At 36.0% G+C, this 19,560-nt stretch overlaps 1 protein-coding gene across 1 annotated transcript in view; it reads left to right on the top strand.

Moving 5' to 3' along the window:
* Positions 1-19,560, top strand: part of LOC149414150 (pickpocket protein 11-like) — a 45,849-nt gene that overhangs the window by 12,178 nt on the left and 14,111 nt on the right. The window contains exon 6 of the mRNA XM_089644111.1: positions 515-665. Within this exon, the coding sequence (XP_089500237.1) occupies positions 515-665 (151 nt within the window). The remainder of the gene's footprint in view (positions 1-514; positions 666-19,560) is intronic.

Here is a 19,560-nt window from a genome sequence, read left to right as displayed (position 1 = left end):
TTACATTTTGTCGTCTAAACACTGAACAAAAATCACGGATAATGATTATAAAACAATTATTTTAGTAGGAAAATGTATTATAAATATTACTGTTACCTTCTTTTTTTATCGTTTCATATAAAAATAATTTATGAAAAATTCACAAACTTTTTTTCTCAAATTGCTGTCTCAAATCGGAACCTTCGGCTTAATTAAAGTGCAGATTGAGATTCTTCTGTAGTTAACTTATAGATTTGAATATAAAGTGTAGGGTTTTCTCTTTCTAACACCGTTTAGATCACTATGACGGTTAAGATACCATATATGAGCTGTTCGCAAAACTGTATAAATTAGCCTGAGGAATTATTGAGTGACTTCTTATGGGAGTTTCTCCGGGGGAAGAATTGGAGAGAGGGGGGCTCTAGGTTGACCCCTTCGGATAGATACCTGAGACTGAGAGAATTACTGCGCTCGCCTAGGTGTACTAATTGAACGCTAACCGATTGATTGCATGACATTGATGAATTGATTTCAGATGGCAAGCCATGCGATGCCAAGGGCATGGCGTGTTTAGGAAGCAGGATGGACATAATAATGAGCTTGCCCACCAACTTGGCCAAGTGCGCGTGCGTGCCGCAATGCACGGAGATCAACTATGTGCCGCACAATCAGCGCACCAATCTCTGGTCAGTCAACCAACCAAACCTAATTATTAAAGCAGAATAGAATATTAATAATACGCTCAACTCCAGTAAAATATTGGCGGCTGCTTGCTAACCAATTACTATTTAAAAAGGACTGTATTTAAATGAAAAAAAGATCAATCTAACGTGTTTCTATCAAAAGTAAATACGAAGATCGAGAAAAGGAAGTATTTACCTGACGTTGATGATGTTTTCTTTTGGAGTCTTGTTGGTTTCTTGAACATTCTGTGTGCCACTTATAGTTGATCAATTGGGGAACTGCTGCGGAATATCATTTTTTTGTATGGGATCTGTCACTTTGACAGATGAAAGCCGCGTGATTACGGCGCTCCGTAAATTGTTCTGAATCAAACTGACGAAAGGTAGGAGAGGGGGTTGCATATTTTTCAAATATAGCCTGGCTAGCAGATCACAGCGTATATCTTCGCCACGTTCACACGTATAACACATCATCTTTTAAGGTGTGACAAGTCTGGATGACGAGCAATGTGGAGTTATATAAAACGCTATAGCGTAATCTGTCACCCCCACAGACATATGAATACTAATAGACGAGAAGTAAAAGGCGAGGGGTTAAACCAATAGTTGCGGGACGCAGAGAGGAAAGCTGACTGTGATTCGTCAATAAATCAATCTGACAGTAAATAGGCATCTCGCATTTTAATATCACCATTTAGTTCTTAAAAGTAAAATCTGCTTTTGAATGGAATGTAATACGACAATTGGGTTTATTCTCTTTTTCACATCTATTTTTACAAGTTTTCATAGCACAAGCCACCATTTTGCCGTGTTATTTCGTAAAATGAACCGATGATGCCCTTACCATAGTTCGCAAAAGAATGATGACGTCACGTTTTCTAAATTCACGGGAGGCCAGACACGAGCACAGCCGGCTCCAATGGAACCGGTATGGGGAGTGGGGAATAATACGCTTTTAATCACTTAGGGCAGGTCTACTAATATTTATATGTCTATGGTCACCCCATTTAACAGTGTGTTTTCAACACACGAATCTGTTTAGATTCACCACGCGACAATAATGAAATCGTGGATGCTATTTGCACTATTTAATGGAATTTTCAAGAGATAATTGATAAACATGAGACAAAGGCACTATCAACTACGACGATATTAAGAACCATAAAACAAATTATATTGTTGTCGGTCATTTTTTTTCAATTCTTGTTTCGCCGGCACGAGAACCAATTATTTTATAACCTACACCCTTGCCATAGGTCACCCCAATAATTAATTCGTGGCAAGGAATCAAAAAGAAAAGAGAAGCAAAGGAGAAGCAAAATTGGCATAACCATAAACAGACAGTAAAAGTAAATAATTTTTTTTTAGTCTGAAGTTTAAATTTTTCTGGGTACCACACCAAAATTCCAACTGTTTCCAACTCTTATTATTTTGTAATTTTATTTTAGTTATTTGTAAATTTAAGTATAAAAATAACTTGTAATAAAAATGACTTGTAACATTTACTCAAATGTGCTTTTGTTATTACACCATGAATACCTCACATAAATTAAATACCTCTGTTTTGTTTATTTTTTATTTACATACATTTGTTAACATGTAATTGTTGGGTTATGTAACATAATGTGTATTTATTGGGTTAGCTGGAAGAAATGCGATGTAACCCTTTGTATATATATACCCTTTGTATGTATATATCCTAACAATAACCACCGGGAAAACGTCAGCTAGTCTATTATACAGGAACAAACCCAAATGAGTAACTATTATTTTTTGGTAAACTAATGTTTAAAACAAAAAAAAATGTACCAAGCAGTAATTGTTGAATGAAACAGTATATATAGAATTATTTCGCGGATAAGAGATAAGCCGCCATAGCTCAGTGGTCAGAGCTGTCGACCGGAAATCGAAGGAACACGGGTTCGAGTCCCGTTGGCGTCATGTATCTTTTATCAGGAGATTTTTCAATGTGGATGAGTGTTTCAGGCGAATAATTATTGCTTGTAAAATAATTGTTACAAATGAGTAATAATAGTTGTGTATTTTTTGCAATCATCCGCTAATTCTAATTGAGAATGCTTGCTTTAAAACTAGCTTATCGAAGATTTTGCCTGAACTAACTTTGTGAATCACTTCCTCAATCTTTGGCAATGGGTGTTTTTTTAAATATGTTATTATGTTTAAACTCCGTTTGCAATCCACGTGAATTCTTATATCCCCATTTCGTTTAGTAACCGGAACAATTGGTGACGCCAACTCGTTACTGGTAACGGGGGATATACTATCTTCTCACATAAGTTCTCGTTCAATTTTCTCTTTGATTGCGAAAGGAGCCGGTCTAGCATTGAAACATAATTTGGTTCACGTCACCTTAAAAAAACTTTATGCTTTCTTTTCATGTTGCTTAAAGCTGCCCAAGATTCTTTCCACCGTTTTACTAAATTTACAGCGTTGATCGATTTCTGAGTTGACGAAATTCCAAGGTTGAAAACTTCCATAAAGCCTCTACCTACGATCAGTTCTGTACCTTTAGCGACAATAATAAACGTTAAATTATTATTTCGGTTATCAATTTCTACGTTAAAAATTATTTAACCTTTTATCAATAACGGATTACCATGGTATCTCGAAATAATTCTGTTATCTTGCAATAGAATGCAAGAATTAAAACAATGAATAAAAACGTCATTTGGCATTACGCATAAATATAAGCCCGAATGAATCATCGCATCAATAACCATTTTATTGATTTTAATTTCTGCAGTAATTGGATTAATTGTCACAATGATCGCATCTGTATCTACCCGTTTTAAAGCCTATAAGAAGTATTTTTATCACATTAATTTCTGTCTTCAGTGACCTTGGTTCGTTGTCCAACCAGGCAATTCTCACTGCCACTTCTTGAGCCTCATTGAAAGTCAATTTTGAACCTTCCATATCAATTTTCTGTTTGCTCGGCCTGGTAACAATCCGATCGCAAATGCATCTAATAAGTTGCCTCCCAATCTCGATTCAAACTGTGGTTATCTTGGTGTACTAAAATAAAAGTCTTGATTTATTCAGTTGGAGCGTTTATTTTAGAATGCACAAATAGCAATTACTGCACACAACAATGCGTTTATTTTACGGGATAAATACGAGTAGGCACTATATTATTTAGCGTGGAATGCAGGCGATATCTAGGTCAAGGTTACGAGCGCGCGAGGTAGTTGACTGAATACTGAATACTCGCTGCGTCGGGCTTATATAGCTCGGCCGGTGGCGGTAGTAAGCAGGCGAGACCGCTGGTAAACTGGAGACAACTGGCTCAGTCTGGGTGCTACTGGAATTTTTGTTGGCGCTGAAATTATGCCTAGGCAACAATTTCTGTTTGACCACCCCGTCTCGGTGGGTCTAAGGTTCCGAATTGTCACGGTTGATGTCACGGCATCCGCTGAATTCTTCCGCCTCATCCTGAGCCCCTAGACTTCCTCTTGCGACTTCCACTACTGTACTTGAGAAAATTTGCAAGTCATTCCTCGGTGTGACTATCGAAAGTTGTTATTGATACTCTTATAACCGAAGCTGTAACAATTTGTAATCTACCCCAATTGTATTTTTAGTCCTTTCAGTTGCGTTAAATTATAATTCTTTCAGTGGCACCAATAAGTTTTATCTCTGCTAAGCCCACTTGTAATTGCCAATTTTAAATCCGTCCGGCTGCGCCAATTTGCAATGTTCTTTAATTACAAGTACCATTTATATTTGTTGGGATATGGATCGTGTGATTCTTCAATAAGTGATCACAAGTTAGTTCATTACAATAATTTTTAGAATAATATCGTAGCAAGGACAACGTCTTATACTCTAGGGACCCGAAGTCATAAATACACAACTAGACTTTTTGTGTGAAACAAGGACCATAGACAATACAATTGCACTCAGTCATTCATTATTTTGCCTAAAAAACTATTAAAAAAATTAAAACGTCCATGAAGCAGAATAATATCGAAATGTTTCCTGAGGGCAAGGCTCTACTGACAAAGCATTGTCTTAAAAAATGTTTCCTGAGGGCAAGGTTCTACTGACAAAGCATTGTCCTAAGAAATATTTCCTGAGGGCAAGGCTCTAATGACAAAGCATTGTCCTAAGAAATGTTTCCTGAGGGCAAGGTTCTACTGACAAAGCATTGTCCTAAGACAATAAACTTTTACAACTCAATTTCGAAAGAGGAAATTTTGTCAGTGAAACTTGTTAATCTGAGACGAAAAAACCCGAAATGACTTGAAATTTGAATTTCTTTAAAGAACAAAAGAAAAATCGAGAAAAAATGCGAAGATGATAATGCTTATCTACGACAGTTGAATTCTGACATTTTCTGCTTATCTTGAATAGAAAATAATAAAATTCATGATTAGATGTTTAAATATTTTTAATTTCACCAAAACAACAAGATAAAACAGGATAATGATTAATATGACAGCTCGATGGTACTGCTTCCGTTGAGCGATTAAATCGATTAATCAATCCATTCTTTTGATGTCTCAATCAAAATATTTCGATCATTCAAATGTTTCAATTCTGCCCATCACTAGTTTGAAGGCCAAATCGATGTTATGTGCTTGATAACAACTTATACCATTATTTTAAAATTTTTGGGGTTTATAATATTTTTTTTGCTCAATAAGTTAGATTTTTCGGTCTAAAAGGGTTATTTTTTATAAGTAAGTTTTAATGTTCTATAAAAACAAGTACCATTTATATTTGTTGTAATACGTATTAATAAATACGAATAATAAATAAGACCAGTAACTGTAGTAATTATGTGTCGTGTAATAATAGTAATTATATTTCTGTTATTTGTGATAAATAAGACAAGTATTTTTCCGTTCTTTAATTCTATCAGGTGTAGGTATGCCTGTTGTTAATCTGAGACAAGGGGGAGACAGTGGATAACGTACTATTTATTTATTTTTATTTTATTTTGTTTATTGCAGAAACAAACAGTACATAATTACATAGATGACAATAGTTACAAAGTTATAAAAGTTAGTACAGTAATTGGTACCAATGACATGTCGCTGACGCTTCGACGGCCGGCATAGTCCAGTGGTAACGCATTGGACTGCCATTCCGAAGGTCGCGGGTTCGAACCCGGCGGCGTGCGCAAATAAGACGGCCGGCATAGTCCAGTGGTAACACATTGGACTGCCATTCCGAAGGTCGCGGGTTCGAACCCGGCGTGCGCAAATAAATTTTATTTGATTGATTTGTGTTATTTCACAATTAATTAATTAAAATAATATATAGTGTATTTGCGGCACGTTCCAGAGTGGAAGATACTACCAGTATCGCCCTGGTGTAAGACCACCATTCAGAATTGAAACGTTGCTCCAAATGGCTTTAGCCGTGTTTAGTGACTAGATCTGAATAGCCAGGTCCTTCCCCACCTTCCTCTTTCCCTTCCCCACTTACCTTCAGCCTCACAACATCCCCCAATTGGGGATGCCATAGTCTCACTGGCTCCAGACGGGAGCAGTTGGGACTCTTGTGAGGTATTCACTATAAAAAAAAATAAAAAAAATGCACATTTGAGGTATATTATACATTTCACGGTTAAGTTACATTTTTAAGTTAAGTTAATTAGTGTGCTGGGGAAGGAGAGAGGTGTGTGTGAGTGTTTGTGTGTGTACGTGTGCATGTGTGTCTGTATTTATACTCCATTTATCTGTCTCCCTCAGGCACGCGGTCTCTTTCATATCCGCAAACATACGATCACTTCAGTAAGTACGTAAAAGACACTATAGTAAGGAAAAAAACCTATTGCACGTTTAATTAACCTTTATAGTACCGTGCTAAAAATACCTTCGCCGCGCCGTCCTTTATCACAGCGTTACACTATGAATTTTGGAAATTATAAGACAATTTTTTCTACATATATTTATATATTTTATATATTCTTACATAACGCTAATGAGAAGCATTTTGGAATATAACTCTGCGATTTGGGCTCCACATTACAATATCCATATTCAAGCGATTGAAAAAGTCCAGCATAGATTCCTTAGGCATATTAATTTTAAATTAGCTATTCCAAGAGAATCCGTGGACTATAATATGTTATTAAACTGGACTAATCTCGTAAATTTATCAGATCGCAGAAAAATCTGTGATATTAATATTATATAAAATAATTCACTCGGTCCTGGATACCCCTGATTTAATAGAACTAATACGATTTCATTGCCCTGGTCGCGCTAACAATAGACTGACTCTACCGTTCTACTATAATAACACACATACATTATCACGTTATTACTCACCAATCAGTCGATTACACATTTTGGGAAATGAACATGCCAACATCGGTGACATTTATTTCTAAAAATTAGCGCAATATAAACATGCACTCAAAAATTATTTTTCCATAATGTAACTTTATATACGCAATATGGACATGTTGAAATGAAATTATGATATTTCTCATTGTTCTTTTTTTTGTTATTTTTGGTTGTGATACACAAAATAATTGTATGTTATTTTTAAGTTTAAAACTACTGTAACGTAATAATATTATTTTTCTTACTTTGCACTCTATTATATGTTTATTTATAAAAGGCAGTATAGTCGTTTATGTATTTAAAATAAAATATAAATATTTTTTAATATGTTTGCATTAATTTATTGAAAAAATAAACTGAGTAAGAATAGAAAAACAAACACACTACATTTTCCGATTTTATGTCCGGGTTAAATCTTCCCCATGGGAAAAACTAAACCCTTCCACACACTTTTCCACAAATGATCATCTAGTCAATCAACATTATGCAAGTGCATTATATAAGCATAATAAATACAAAACAATACAAGAACAACACGTCAACTCACCAGAGATCAAATGGGAAAATAATTCACCGACTCCAGATATTTTCATATCAGAGGGTTCGGCTCGGTAAAACTTCTAACAGGGCCTATAAATCCTACTGATCCCTCAACATAAATATTTAAAAAATCTTTCGTTATCCTACATGTATTCAAAATGACACATTTTTGCATCTTTATATATCTAGGATTATTATTGAAAAGTTTTTAAATATGTAGAACTTTTACATTTTTATAATATTTAATAAAGTATTTACTGGCAATTGGTTAGAAAAATTAAGTCAAATATTTTTATAAATTAAGTTTTCGTTTTGTCGCTAAAAAAATAAACAGAATTGTTTTATCCCAAACAGCACATTATAAAAGTTTTAAAAACCAAATTTTTGATTTGATATATTGTTAAAATTTGCAAACATTTACGTCAAAACAAAAAATATATATCTATATCTACGGTGGGCTATTAACCAAATTGTTGATTTCGTGTAATTTGTTTGATGTATTGTAAATTAGTTTTGTTAGTTTAAATTATTATAATAGAACTTTCTATCTCTCCAAGAAAACTAAAGAAAATAATAAAAAAATGATACAAATTACAAAGATGACGGCCCTGAAGAGTTTCTTCCCGCTCGGCCAATTCTGTTTGTATGGGGACTTCATGTTGGCCGTCCGCCTTAGCAGAAGGCTGACCACATCATCAGACTTCCCTTGCAATGCATAGGACAGAGGAGTCATTCGTTTATCGTCCTCAGAGTTGATCCTTGACCTCACTCGTCTTCCAATTAACATCTTTACAAGCTCCATATGTCCACCTTCAGCGGATCGGTGCAGGGGAGTTCTATTCTTTATATCTTTTGAGTCTATGAACTCTTGATGCATCGGAGTCATTTTGCTTTTAGATTTTTGTCTCAAGATATCTTTGTTAATAAACGATTTTAGCATGTCAAAATCTCCACGCCTCGCGGCGAGGTTTATTGCGGTATCTCCACGACTGTCTACCGCAAGTGGTAAAAAATAACGTTCATCATCATTTGGCATGTCTTTAAAGATCTTCGTAACCACCTTTTCATTGTTATTCCTGACAGCTTTCACGAATTTTTCCACTTTTTCTGCTAGTGCTTTCACTCTGAGTAGCACTTCTGCTGTTTGCATGGAAGTCACCGATTCATTGAGACAGGCATCGCTGATGTCTTTGTAACATTTTAAATCAAAACTTTTCCCCTGAAATATCACGTTTACTAGCAGTTTCACTTTCAAATCGTAGGAACAATCTTCTACACTGCGCATGATCTGCGTGAAAATATGTTTGAAGCCTTTCCTCAGTGCAATATTTAAAGCTGTTTCGCCTGCTGCATCTCGCGATGCGATTAAGGAAATGAATCTTCGTTCACTTGGTTTAATTTTGCTGGTCTTTTCTTTGGTCTTCTTTTTGTTGGTCGTATTGGTCTGATTTTCTGTGTCGATTTGGCCAAGTAGTAGTTTGACAATTTGGGAATTTCCTTCTTCTGCTGCAACGTGTAAAGGAGTTTGGTTCTTATCATTGAGAAGAAGTGCACAATTACGATGCCAAAGCCAAACAATTCTATCAGAAGTCTTCTTGAGTGAGTCGTTCTTCAAGGGACTTTGTTGGAGTTGGGCGTCAAGGAAAATCCTTACTTGTTGGTGGTCTGATTTTAACAAAAAAATTGATGCAAATGGTTTCAAAATATTGTGTAAATTTTTATATTTCCAGTAATTGCCACTCAGCCAACGCCAGAGAAAATCAGCGCAAAAGTAATAGGAGAAGGAGGCATGAATGAAATCTACGTTCTTTCCATCACTTAATACCACCAGCCCATACCTGTCCATTCCCTCCAAGTCAACCTTGGGAGTGGTGGGGTTCAAGTGCTTTTCTGCAAATTTGGGCTCGAGGGTTTGGAAGCTAATTTATTTATTCATTTATTTTATTTTTATTTATTCATAGATGTACATATATATTACAATACATTTCAAAATGATCCTTTGTCTGTCCAACTGGGAATGATACCCGTTTCAGGACAGCCAAATTGTATATTCAGTTCATAATATTTTTAACAAGGAAATAGTAAAAAGGTACAGTGAGATAATATGTTCTATCAAATATTTAAGATGAGAAAGAATACATACATAATTTAAAAATATATACAACAAAGAGAAAATAAAAAATAAGTAAGGTGATCATATGTTTCCAAAATTGCAATAATAACCTCAACAACACGAGTACGTTTAATCACAGTGCCCATAAATATACCAAACCACTCATACAGTGCCAAACTGCCGAAGCGCTGTGGTACGAGTCGAGTACCTATGTACATTAGGTACCTCTCGCTACCTTCCTGTAGTTGCAGGGGTTCGGAACTGTGGATTTTAATATTTTAGATAAGGAGTTAAGTCCTTTTTTTTTTTTCAAAGAATTACTACATTTAATTACATCGATAATTGCATTCAGAAGACGATCACAATTTTGAAATTCTTTTCAGGTCTTTTTGTAGAACATAACAATTGCATTTTAGAAATTACACAATTATTATTAACAATTGCATAATAGAGTTTCCACATTTTTAAATCAATATATGACATATTAGTTCACATTGTATTTATGACTATTTAATTTTTAGTAAGTACCATAAGTAAGTTATAGAGAAAAACACATTTATAAACCAGTATAAAATTATGACATATGAATATCCAATGTATTTGTATAGAGCATTTCAAGGGAATTTCAAAATTTATATTTGAAATGGCTAGTCGTTAGTTTACAAGAATCAAAGAACACTCGTTATATCACAAGGATAATAAAAAACAGAGCAAAATATATATATATATATATATATATATATATATATATATATATATATACATATACATATATATACATATACACACACACACATGTGTGTGTGTACATACACACACACATATATGTGTGTGCACATGTAACACACACACACATACATATACACACACACACACACATATACATACATATATATACTTACATACATATATATATATATTTTTTTTTTTTTGCATAACTTAGACTTTTTAGTACATATTAGGTATGTGAGATTGCGTTAGCATATGTTCGCTCTTGACTCTCCCCATGTCTAGAAGCCAATTGCTAACCCATTTCCGTAAAGTGCTTGCACTTTTCAGTTTCCATGTATCGGGTATGATGTTGAACAATTTAGGCCCTAAGTAGGAGTATTGTCTTTGGGCATGTGATGTGTTTATAGTAGGTGGAACCACTGGATTCCTCCCTGCATGGCGGGTGTTGTGGAGATGATCAATGGATGGATATTGGTGTCGGTGTTTTTGTGTGTGTAAAATTATTTTTCTTATGTATAGTTGCCGTACATCAAGAACTCGCATCTCTCCAAATAATAAATCACTGGGATACCTGAAGGGTTTCTTAAGGATGACCCTTAGAAGTGATTTTTGTGCTTTTGCGAGAGGGTCCATTATTGTTTTGGAACAGCCGCCCCATCCCAAGGATGCATATTCTAGCAAAGAGTTACACAATGCATGGTACATTTGTTTCAGATCTTTTACGCGAAGAATATTTCTAACAGACATGAATAGATGAGTAAGTTTTCTGATCTTTATGGAAGTTGAGACTATATGTTCGTCCCATCTCAGAGATTTATCTATCATGATTCCAAGATATTTTATGCTATCGACACATTCTAAGTTTAAGCAATTACAAGTGGTTTGGTCATTACAATGGTGTACAAGGATGTTGTGTATTTCTTTTGGTTTTCCTGCTTGTGTTGCACTGAAACGGAGGAATTTGGTTTTATCTAAGTTAAGAGTGAGGAGATTGTTGTCTAACCATTGTTTAACCTTATTTAAACCTACTTCTGCTTTACTGTGAACAGCATTCCAGCTTTTGCCTTCAAATAATAAAACTGTGTCGTCAGCAAAGGTGATGATGTGGTCAGCAAAGGAACTGTTACATAGATCATTAATATATATATTAAATAAAAGTGGTCCTAAAGTACTTCCTTGGGGTACACCGAATTTAATATTAGCTGAATCGCTTATAGTGTCGTTGATAAGCACTCTTTGGCTCCTGTTATCTAAATAGCTACACAACAGATTGAAGAGCTGTCCTTGTATACCAATGCGCTGTAGTTTTTTTAACAGAATTTTATGAGAGATAGTGTCGAATGCTTTAGCTAAATCCAGGAAGAGCGCAATGCATTTTGTACCTCTATCTATGTTATTAGAGATAATGTTTGTCAATTTAGCAATAGCATTTTCAGTGCCTAAACCAGGACGGAAACCGTATTGATTATTGGAAAGAATGTTTTTGTTTTCTAGGTATAGGGTGAGCCGATTCTTAACAATTTTCTCTATAATTTTAGACACAGAGTTGATCAAAGAAATAGGTCGGTAGTTGTTGATCTGTAATTTATCCCCATTTTTGTGGTGTAGAATAATGATTGATTGTTTTAAATGGTTGGGGAATTTTCCAGAGTTAAAACTTAGATTACAAATGAACGTTATGGGTGATACTATGGCTGGTTTTATAATTTTTAACAGGTTTGTAGAGATCTTATCTGGGCCACACGCATTGGATGACTTAAGTTCGTCAATAGTTTTCATCACTTCGTGTGTCGTAGTTCGAATGTTATCTATTTTATGCTCGGGATTACGGCCTGTTTCCTTAGCGAGATCAGTTTCAGTTGTGTTGATTTTATCGAGAATTTTTTGTGCCAGAGTGGTTCCCACTGACGTAAAATAGTTATTTGCAAAATTTACTATCTTTTTTAGGTCTGACGTGATAGTGTTATCAATGTGCAGTGATTTAATTTCAGATGATTTATTGATTTTGGTTTTAGTAATATTGCGAAATGCTTCCCATAGCCTTTTTGGTGTAAAGTTATTTTCGTAAATAATGTTTTTAAAATAGTTTTCTTTAGTTGAAATGATTAATTTTTTACACAAGTTCCTATACTTTTTATAGCGAGTTTGTAATATATTATTCTCTGGGCTACTTTTCGCCTTTTTGTGTAGTTGGTTCCTTCTATGAATTGATTTGACAAGGCCTGGGGTGATCCATGGTGTAAGTTTTAATTGTTTATTGGATATGAGTTTCTTACTAGTGTGTTTGGATATATAATCATGTAACTTGGTGATGAATTCCGTCATTGCTGAGTCAGTATCTCTTTGGTTTAGAACGTTTTCCCATTTTTCTGAATTTAAGTCCTCAAGTAGGTTAAGGTAGTTTATTCGAGGTTTGTATTTAATTTTGGCTGCGGTGATTTAATTTTGGCTGCGGTGGGAGGCTTATTTTTAAGGCAGAGAGCTGTAGTGTAGTGGTCAGAAATTGTGGTGTGAATAACAAATGAGTCGCAATGTTTAATTTTTTTAACGTTAATGTGGTCAAGACAAGATTTACTTGAACCCTGTTCTCGAGTAGGGCTGTTAATTGTTTGCATGAACCCATTTTCCGTTAACAGACACAGATAATCATCGGATTGACGATGGTACTCAGGAATCGTGTTAATATTTAAATCGCCTAAAATTATTTGCCGTTCTAATTGTTTTGAGTTGTTGATGATTGATTGTAGGGAATTCAAAAAAGTGTCAATATTTTGGAAAGAGGGTGATCTGTAGATTGCGAAAATACATAAGTTATTGTTCAATACGATTTTCATACAGTTTGCTTGTGGTAGTGATATTTCATCGACTTGAGTTTGTAGACCATCTTTGATGTAAATTACAATTCCACTTGATTTATTTAAATTTATGCTAGTGTGATATTCTGAGTAATTATTAATTAATTTTGAGGTGTATTCTTTATTTATCCAGCATTCCGATAAGATTATTACATCGAATGCGTTATTGAATTGATCTAGGAAAATTAGGAAATCGTCAAGTTTAGATATGCTCCTAATATTCTGATGTATAATCTTTAGACTGTAGGAGCCCCAATCATAGTTTTTTAACTTATTCAAGCTATCAATAATATTCGAGGTACAGAATATATCTGAATGGTTACTAGTATCACAAGGTAAATCAAACATAATTAAAAGTTAGTTGACTGAAGAATATCAAGCAGCGTTCAAATAATATGTTATTAAAATTAAAGACTATTCCCAATGTAGTTGCATAGATAGATGAGTATGGAAATAAGTTGACAGTCATTTGATAAAATAATGCAGAATGTTTAAAGTCGCTGAAACGTCGTGATAGCAATTTATTATATGTTGATGGTAACAAAATAATAAGTTTAAATGGGCGGGATGGGGTGTGTTCGTACAATTTATTAGTGAAGTAATTAATTAACGCTAATCGTTTTACATCTTGGTAGATAGTACATTGGGGACTGATAGCTTCGTTGTATCGCCGAGTTAACGCTTTGTTGCATATACCTGCCAACGAGCGAGACGGTACATACCTCGAAATTTTGATTCTTTCCGTTGTATTACATCGCTGCAAGCTTGCTTTCATCAGATATGCATATTGCATTAGAACCTGTATCGCGTCTAACATAAATCTGGCCCGCACGTGTCCACGTGAACCGGTACCCCTTCCCTTTCGCTTCTTGTCTAGCCTTCCAAAATAGTTGCTTGCCCCGAAATGTCAGCTGCTCGGAAACGTAGATTCTAGAAGTCGGTCCAGCAATACCAATGTTAGAGGTATTTAATTTGTCTTCCAAATTCGGGTTGTTTTTGTTAAATGTTTTCACATCCGCTAACAGTTGTTCCTTGGCCATATTCGATTTGAGTTTGATTATTATTTCTCTCGGATATTTGTTATTTATTTTTTTTGCTCCTCGATGAATAGCGTCTATGTCTTTGATTTGGATGTTGGACTTAGTTTTTTGGCATATGTTAAAGATGACGTCTTGTAATATTTCTCCTTTATTTTCCGGGATTCCTCTGATTTCTAAGTTGTTGGCCATTAGAGCTCTCTCTTGGAATTCAAGACGGTCCTCCAGTACATTAACCCTGGCTTCCAAATCGATGTTCTTTTTTGTAAGTACCTCGTTCCTTGATTCAATTTCACGGATCCTGGCTAGGAAGTCCTCGTATTGCGAGCTCATGAATTGAATGCTTTCTAAAATTTTAATGTTTTGTTCCATGATGTCATTTTGTTTCCTTTCGAGATTGGATGTCATATCCATGACTAACCCTTGCAGATCTTCTAAGTTTGTTTGGGCCTGAGCGGTGATCGTCGGTCCTTTATTGTTCATTTTTCTACCTGGCTCCAAAGGTTCGTTACCGCTAATTGTCTCCGCTGTGCTAGAAGTGGCCGCAACTGCTGTCTTCGAATGTTTGCACTGTTTGCATTTCAGTAGCGCACGTCGTTCCTGAGTGAGCCTACGGTAACTGTACTCTGTTATTCCTCCACAGGCGAAATGAAATGATCCTTTGCACGCAGAGCACACAAAAATTGACTCTTCTGTTATAACTGGATCCGGGCAAATATTGCAATGCATTTTATAAGTAAATTTAATTACTACCTGCGTTACACCTTAGTGATATTAAATTATATTTTTTGTTTTTGTTGATTACACTCCGTAGGTACGGTAAATCACTAATATGAAGTTTATAGATTTTAGTCCTTGGTGTCACAAACTGCAATCACTATCGTTAACTTTCCGGTTTTTGTGTTTTGTCACTTAGTAATTATTTTAACGCAGAGCAAAAATATTATGACTGTTGTAATTGACTGTTGTACTTGATCTTAATTAAGTAATGTTTTTCAGTCACACCCCTTTTGATGATGCTTTTCATGAACGTAGTTATGTCGGAGATCAGAATAGTCTTGTTCTCCAAGTAAATGTCGTATTTTACGCTTACAATTTTTTTATAAAATTTATAGATATTTTCCAGATCCGAATGTTTTTCGTCGGGTTCTTTGGGTTGAACGAAAGTTTTGGCATCTTCTAAGAAACCACTTGCCATCATTATCATCTGGAGTGGCGTGCCTGTAAACTTGTCGGTAAATTCTTTTTTGGCAGACTTATCCACACTGAAGATCTGTGTTACTGATGACTGCAGCCGCTTGGCGTAACGCTCCAGCCTATTCTTCTCCGCTTCTCCGTATGTGTCCAGCTGCAGTTTCAAGTGCGTATCCCAAAACACAACCAAAAAATGTACCTGTTCCTGAACACTGAATTTCTCAAATTCTATAGCGTGTACTGACAGCTCATTCTCCAGCATTACTTTATCATAAAATCGCGTGGTGACCGTTATTCTGGCTGTGGTCGAGTTGCTCAAGTACTTCAAGAACCGCTTGACTTCGGTTTTATAACTGTCTTCCTTCATTTCGTCGAATCCGTCCACTAAAACGTAAACCAACATGGCTTTCTCGGTGTTGAGGCAGTATTTTAATAGATTACGCGTCAACTTAAAACGGAAATTAGTTCTTTTATATGAATCGGCTAGTAATAAGAAGTCGGTGACCACGTCATGGTTGATATCGTCCTCTTCTCGAAGTAAGTGGGAGTTTTCAAACTGCTTGAGGTCAACTCTGAGGACCCATGCCTCTCCCGTGAGGTCATGGGTAGTCTTGGTAAGACAAGAAGACTTACCTGCACCGGGTTGGTCAGCTATGATGCGAACCTTGGCTGGGATCCCCAAGTCTTTCTCGCGCTTTGGGTTTTGGAAGTCCAAAGATAAGAACGGACGAATGCTATCGAGTGATCCCTTCGAGTGTTCCCAAACGAGCTGCTCTCCATCCAGCTTGAGAAAATGCTTGTTTTCGTATTTGTGTATTTCCACCACTGGTCTCTTAAAGTAGAAATTATCATGTTTGAAAAGTTTTTTTTGCAAATCTGTGTATAATTTCAAAACATTTATGAGATCTTCCTTACTGTTCTGGAAAACTATTGAAGTATCCGGAGTTTTCGACTTGATGAGTTTTATATGATCGACGACCACTCGATTGTAAAGTCGGTTTTCGACGTAGAAATTTTTATTGTACAGTTGTCTTAGACAGAGTCTTTTGGTTGTTGCTTCGATCCAGTAAACGATGCAAGTAGAATTATGCAAACACACTTGCTTGAAGAATCGCGAACCATCAACTTCTTTCACTCTAATGATGTAATTTTTAAATTCTTTTAAACTGTCGTTGAACGCAGCCCTTCGGCGAGGTCCTAAATTCTTCAGGCCACTCAGCACAAAGAGCGCTGGAGGGAGTTCTGGGTGCTGCTTGACCTCAAATAATATCCGTGAAATATTAGCGACCAAAGATTCCAGGCTTATTTCAGTATTAACCTTTGAGTTCAACGCGTCTATGTCGGTGAGTGCCGGGAGAGTGTTTTTAATATCAAATGAATAATTGCGCTCGGTAGCGAGGAACTTGACAATAGGTCTGATTAAATCTTAAATCTTCACCCAGGTCCACCGTTCCAAGCATCTTATTCAAGCTAACCCTTTTATCGTCTCTAAACGCTATGACTTCTCTATTCAAGAGTTCTTCTCTTGAGGTTTGAGTGAGGTCCTTTAATCCGAAATGTTTGCGAGCAACTGCTATCACGGAAATATGTGGATTGCTTTGAAATGAGTCTTTTAATCCGCTTATGTTTTGGGATAAGACCACAAGTTTGTTGCATTCGTTTTTTTCCAAATTCGTCAAGATTTTTTTCACAAGTTCGTGGTTCATACTGCCGTGGTTTACAGTTTCTTCTGCCAAATCAAAGACCAGCAGATTTGGAAATTTCAATTCGGTAATTTTGAAGTTCTCTTCTATTTCTTTCACATCATTCCAATTTAAGAATGTTTTATCTGAGTAATCACTCGAAGATATGTTCAAGTGACTTAGGAGATTATTTATCCTAGAAGACTCAAATTTAGTGTTTTCAGTGTCAATTAGCAAAACACGATCTTGACTTGAGTCCAGGAAGTCCTGCAGGTTGAGGGTGTCAGCGCAATCCATGATGCTGAGCAAGGAACCGAGAAAGGTCTCGCTGAAGATGCGGAGCAAAAGGGTATAGTCTTTCTGAGCCTCTTTTGCGATTGCCGCATTTAACTCGACGGAGTACCACCTGAACATCAATTTTACGTACTTGATCAAGTTGTTCAAGATATCTTTCGTTTTGCACGTTATAATGTTTTCACTAATTTCGAAATCAGTCAAATAACAGTAAATATCCTCCATCTCATTGACTTTTAGAAAAGTTTTTATTTCTGTCAGCTGCCTATCTTTGTTGAAATTGCAAATCTGTATAAATTTTAGTTCGGCTCTGGAGAAAACGCTCAGCCGGGCAGAATTCTCATCGTTGTTTTCACTACGAATAGGTAAATTGCTCTCGGCTGGGTCTGTGAGTGTGCTGATGGCTGGAGATTTATTTGGTTTGAAGATTTTTTTAACTACCATAGAGGTTTTGGGCAAGTTAATCACCAAGCTTGCTTGTCGTTCCATGCCTTTGTTATTTTTAAACACGTCTATAAAGTTGTTCAGTGCGTGGCTTGCGATAATTTTATTACCAAGGTTCGACAAAACTCTATTTAACTCTTCATCGGTCGTCGTGAGTTGAAAGATTTCACCGTGGTGGTAATTAACCAAGTTCACGGGATTTGGAGCAATAATGTAGTTCTTGATGTCTAGTTGATCTAAGTGCACAAAGCCGTCTGGCTGAGGAAGGTAATTTCTATTGATTTTAATCAGGACGTCATCGGCTCCAGGGCTGTCGAAGAGTACAGTGTGCGCATGCAGGCCTTTCTTGAGGTCTCCCTTGTCTAGCATCTTGAATTTCATCTCGTTCAATGAATTTCTTTCATATTCAATGCGTGTAAGATATTTGACAGTCATCGCAGTGATCTGTCCTAGCCATCCCCCCAGCGAGTGGCCGGTAATGGATAAATTGTAGCAAATGCCCTCCTCTTCGTTGGCGTTTAAAATTTGATATCTGATCAGTTCGGTAAACGTGACCGCTGAACATATGTGAGGGGTCATCAAGTTGAGAAAAACGCCGAAGATATCTGTCGACCAGGAATGGAAGGAGTGTGTTCCGCGATGAGCGATGACAACTTGCTGCTGGAATTCGTTGCAGAAAGCTAGTCCATGATATCCTCCCTTTCCGTCAGCTGATGCCAACAGCTTCCAACCTTCTGGAAGTTTTAAGTCCTTATCTCCGTAGTAGGTTAAATTCGCAAAATTCACAAAATCCAGAAGACTGGGAAATGGTTCCATCTCTTTTCTGTTTTCCCTGGAAAAAGGACGTGTGTTAGCAAGAAGCGTCCATTTACCTTTTGTCTCCGCATCGTTCCACAACTTCTCGTCCAGGTGTAGCATGGTGCGCCGTGGCTGGACACTCGGTGGCTGGACGGTGAGATGCCCGGACACTTGGACAGTTTATGTTTATATCGAAGTAGCAGTGGAATTTTCTCATTCGCAGTGTGCGCTCGTGAAGAGAAGAAACTAGCCATTAGCGCTAGCTGAAACAATACAATTTAAGTTTCAATCACCCAAAAAATTATTTAAAAAAAATTCAATTTCAATTTTATTTATTTATTTTAGTGATACAGTAATATTTATAATATTAAAATTAAAAAACTTTTTCACTTTGTTCCACTTATTTATTATTACCAGGACCGGTTTCATCCTACTACGGACATTTTCAGACCAGTCTGAAAATGTCCGTAGTAGGATGAAACCGGTCCTGGTAATAATAAATAAGTGGAACAAAGTGAAAAAGTTTTTTAATTTTAATTCTATTACAATGGAATTCCACCACGAATTAACAGTGCAAAAACTAGACTCATTTATAATATATTATTCCCAGTGAGACTTGATACAGTAAGGTGGAAAATGTTTCACATATACATCAAAAGGAATAAACACAGAAGTTCTTTTAGAGTTCTAAATAATGAATGTCACTCATTAATAAAACTGCTGAGGAAAGAGCTTTTGCATAATATGTTTTTTTGTTCGTTCCTGGAAGTTCTAGGTTACTAGGTAATGCGTTGTATTGCTTAAATGCGATGTATTATAAGGAGTTAATTCCAGTTACAATTTAGTCACGTAAGTAGATGACGATAAGTGTATTTGATTATGTGTATGT

The sequence above is a fragment of the Hesperophylax consimilis genome, chromosome 20 (assembly GCF_061612785.1).
Source record: "Hesperophylax consimilis isolate HC1 chromosome 20, BYU_Hcon_1.0, whole genome shotgun sequence".
NCBI lineage: Eukaryota > Metazoa > Arthropoda > Insecta > Trichoptera > Limnephilidae > Hesperophylax > Hesperophylax consimilis.
The sequence above is the reverse complement of the archived record's forward strand: the minus strand, read 5'-3'. Positions and strand labels throughout refer to the sequence as shown.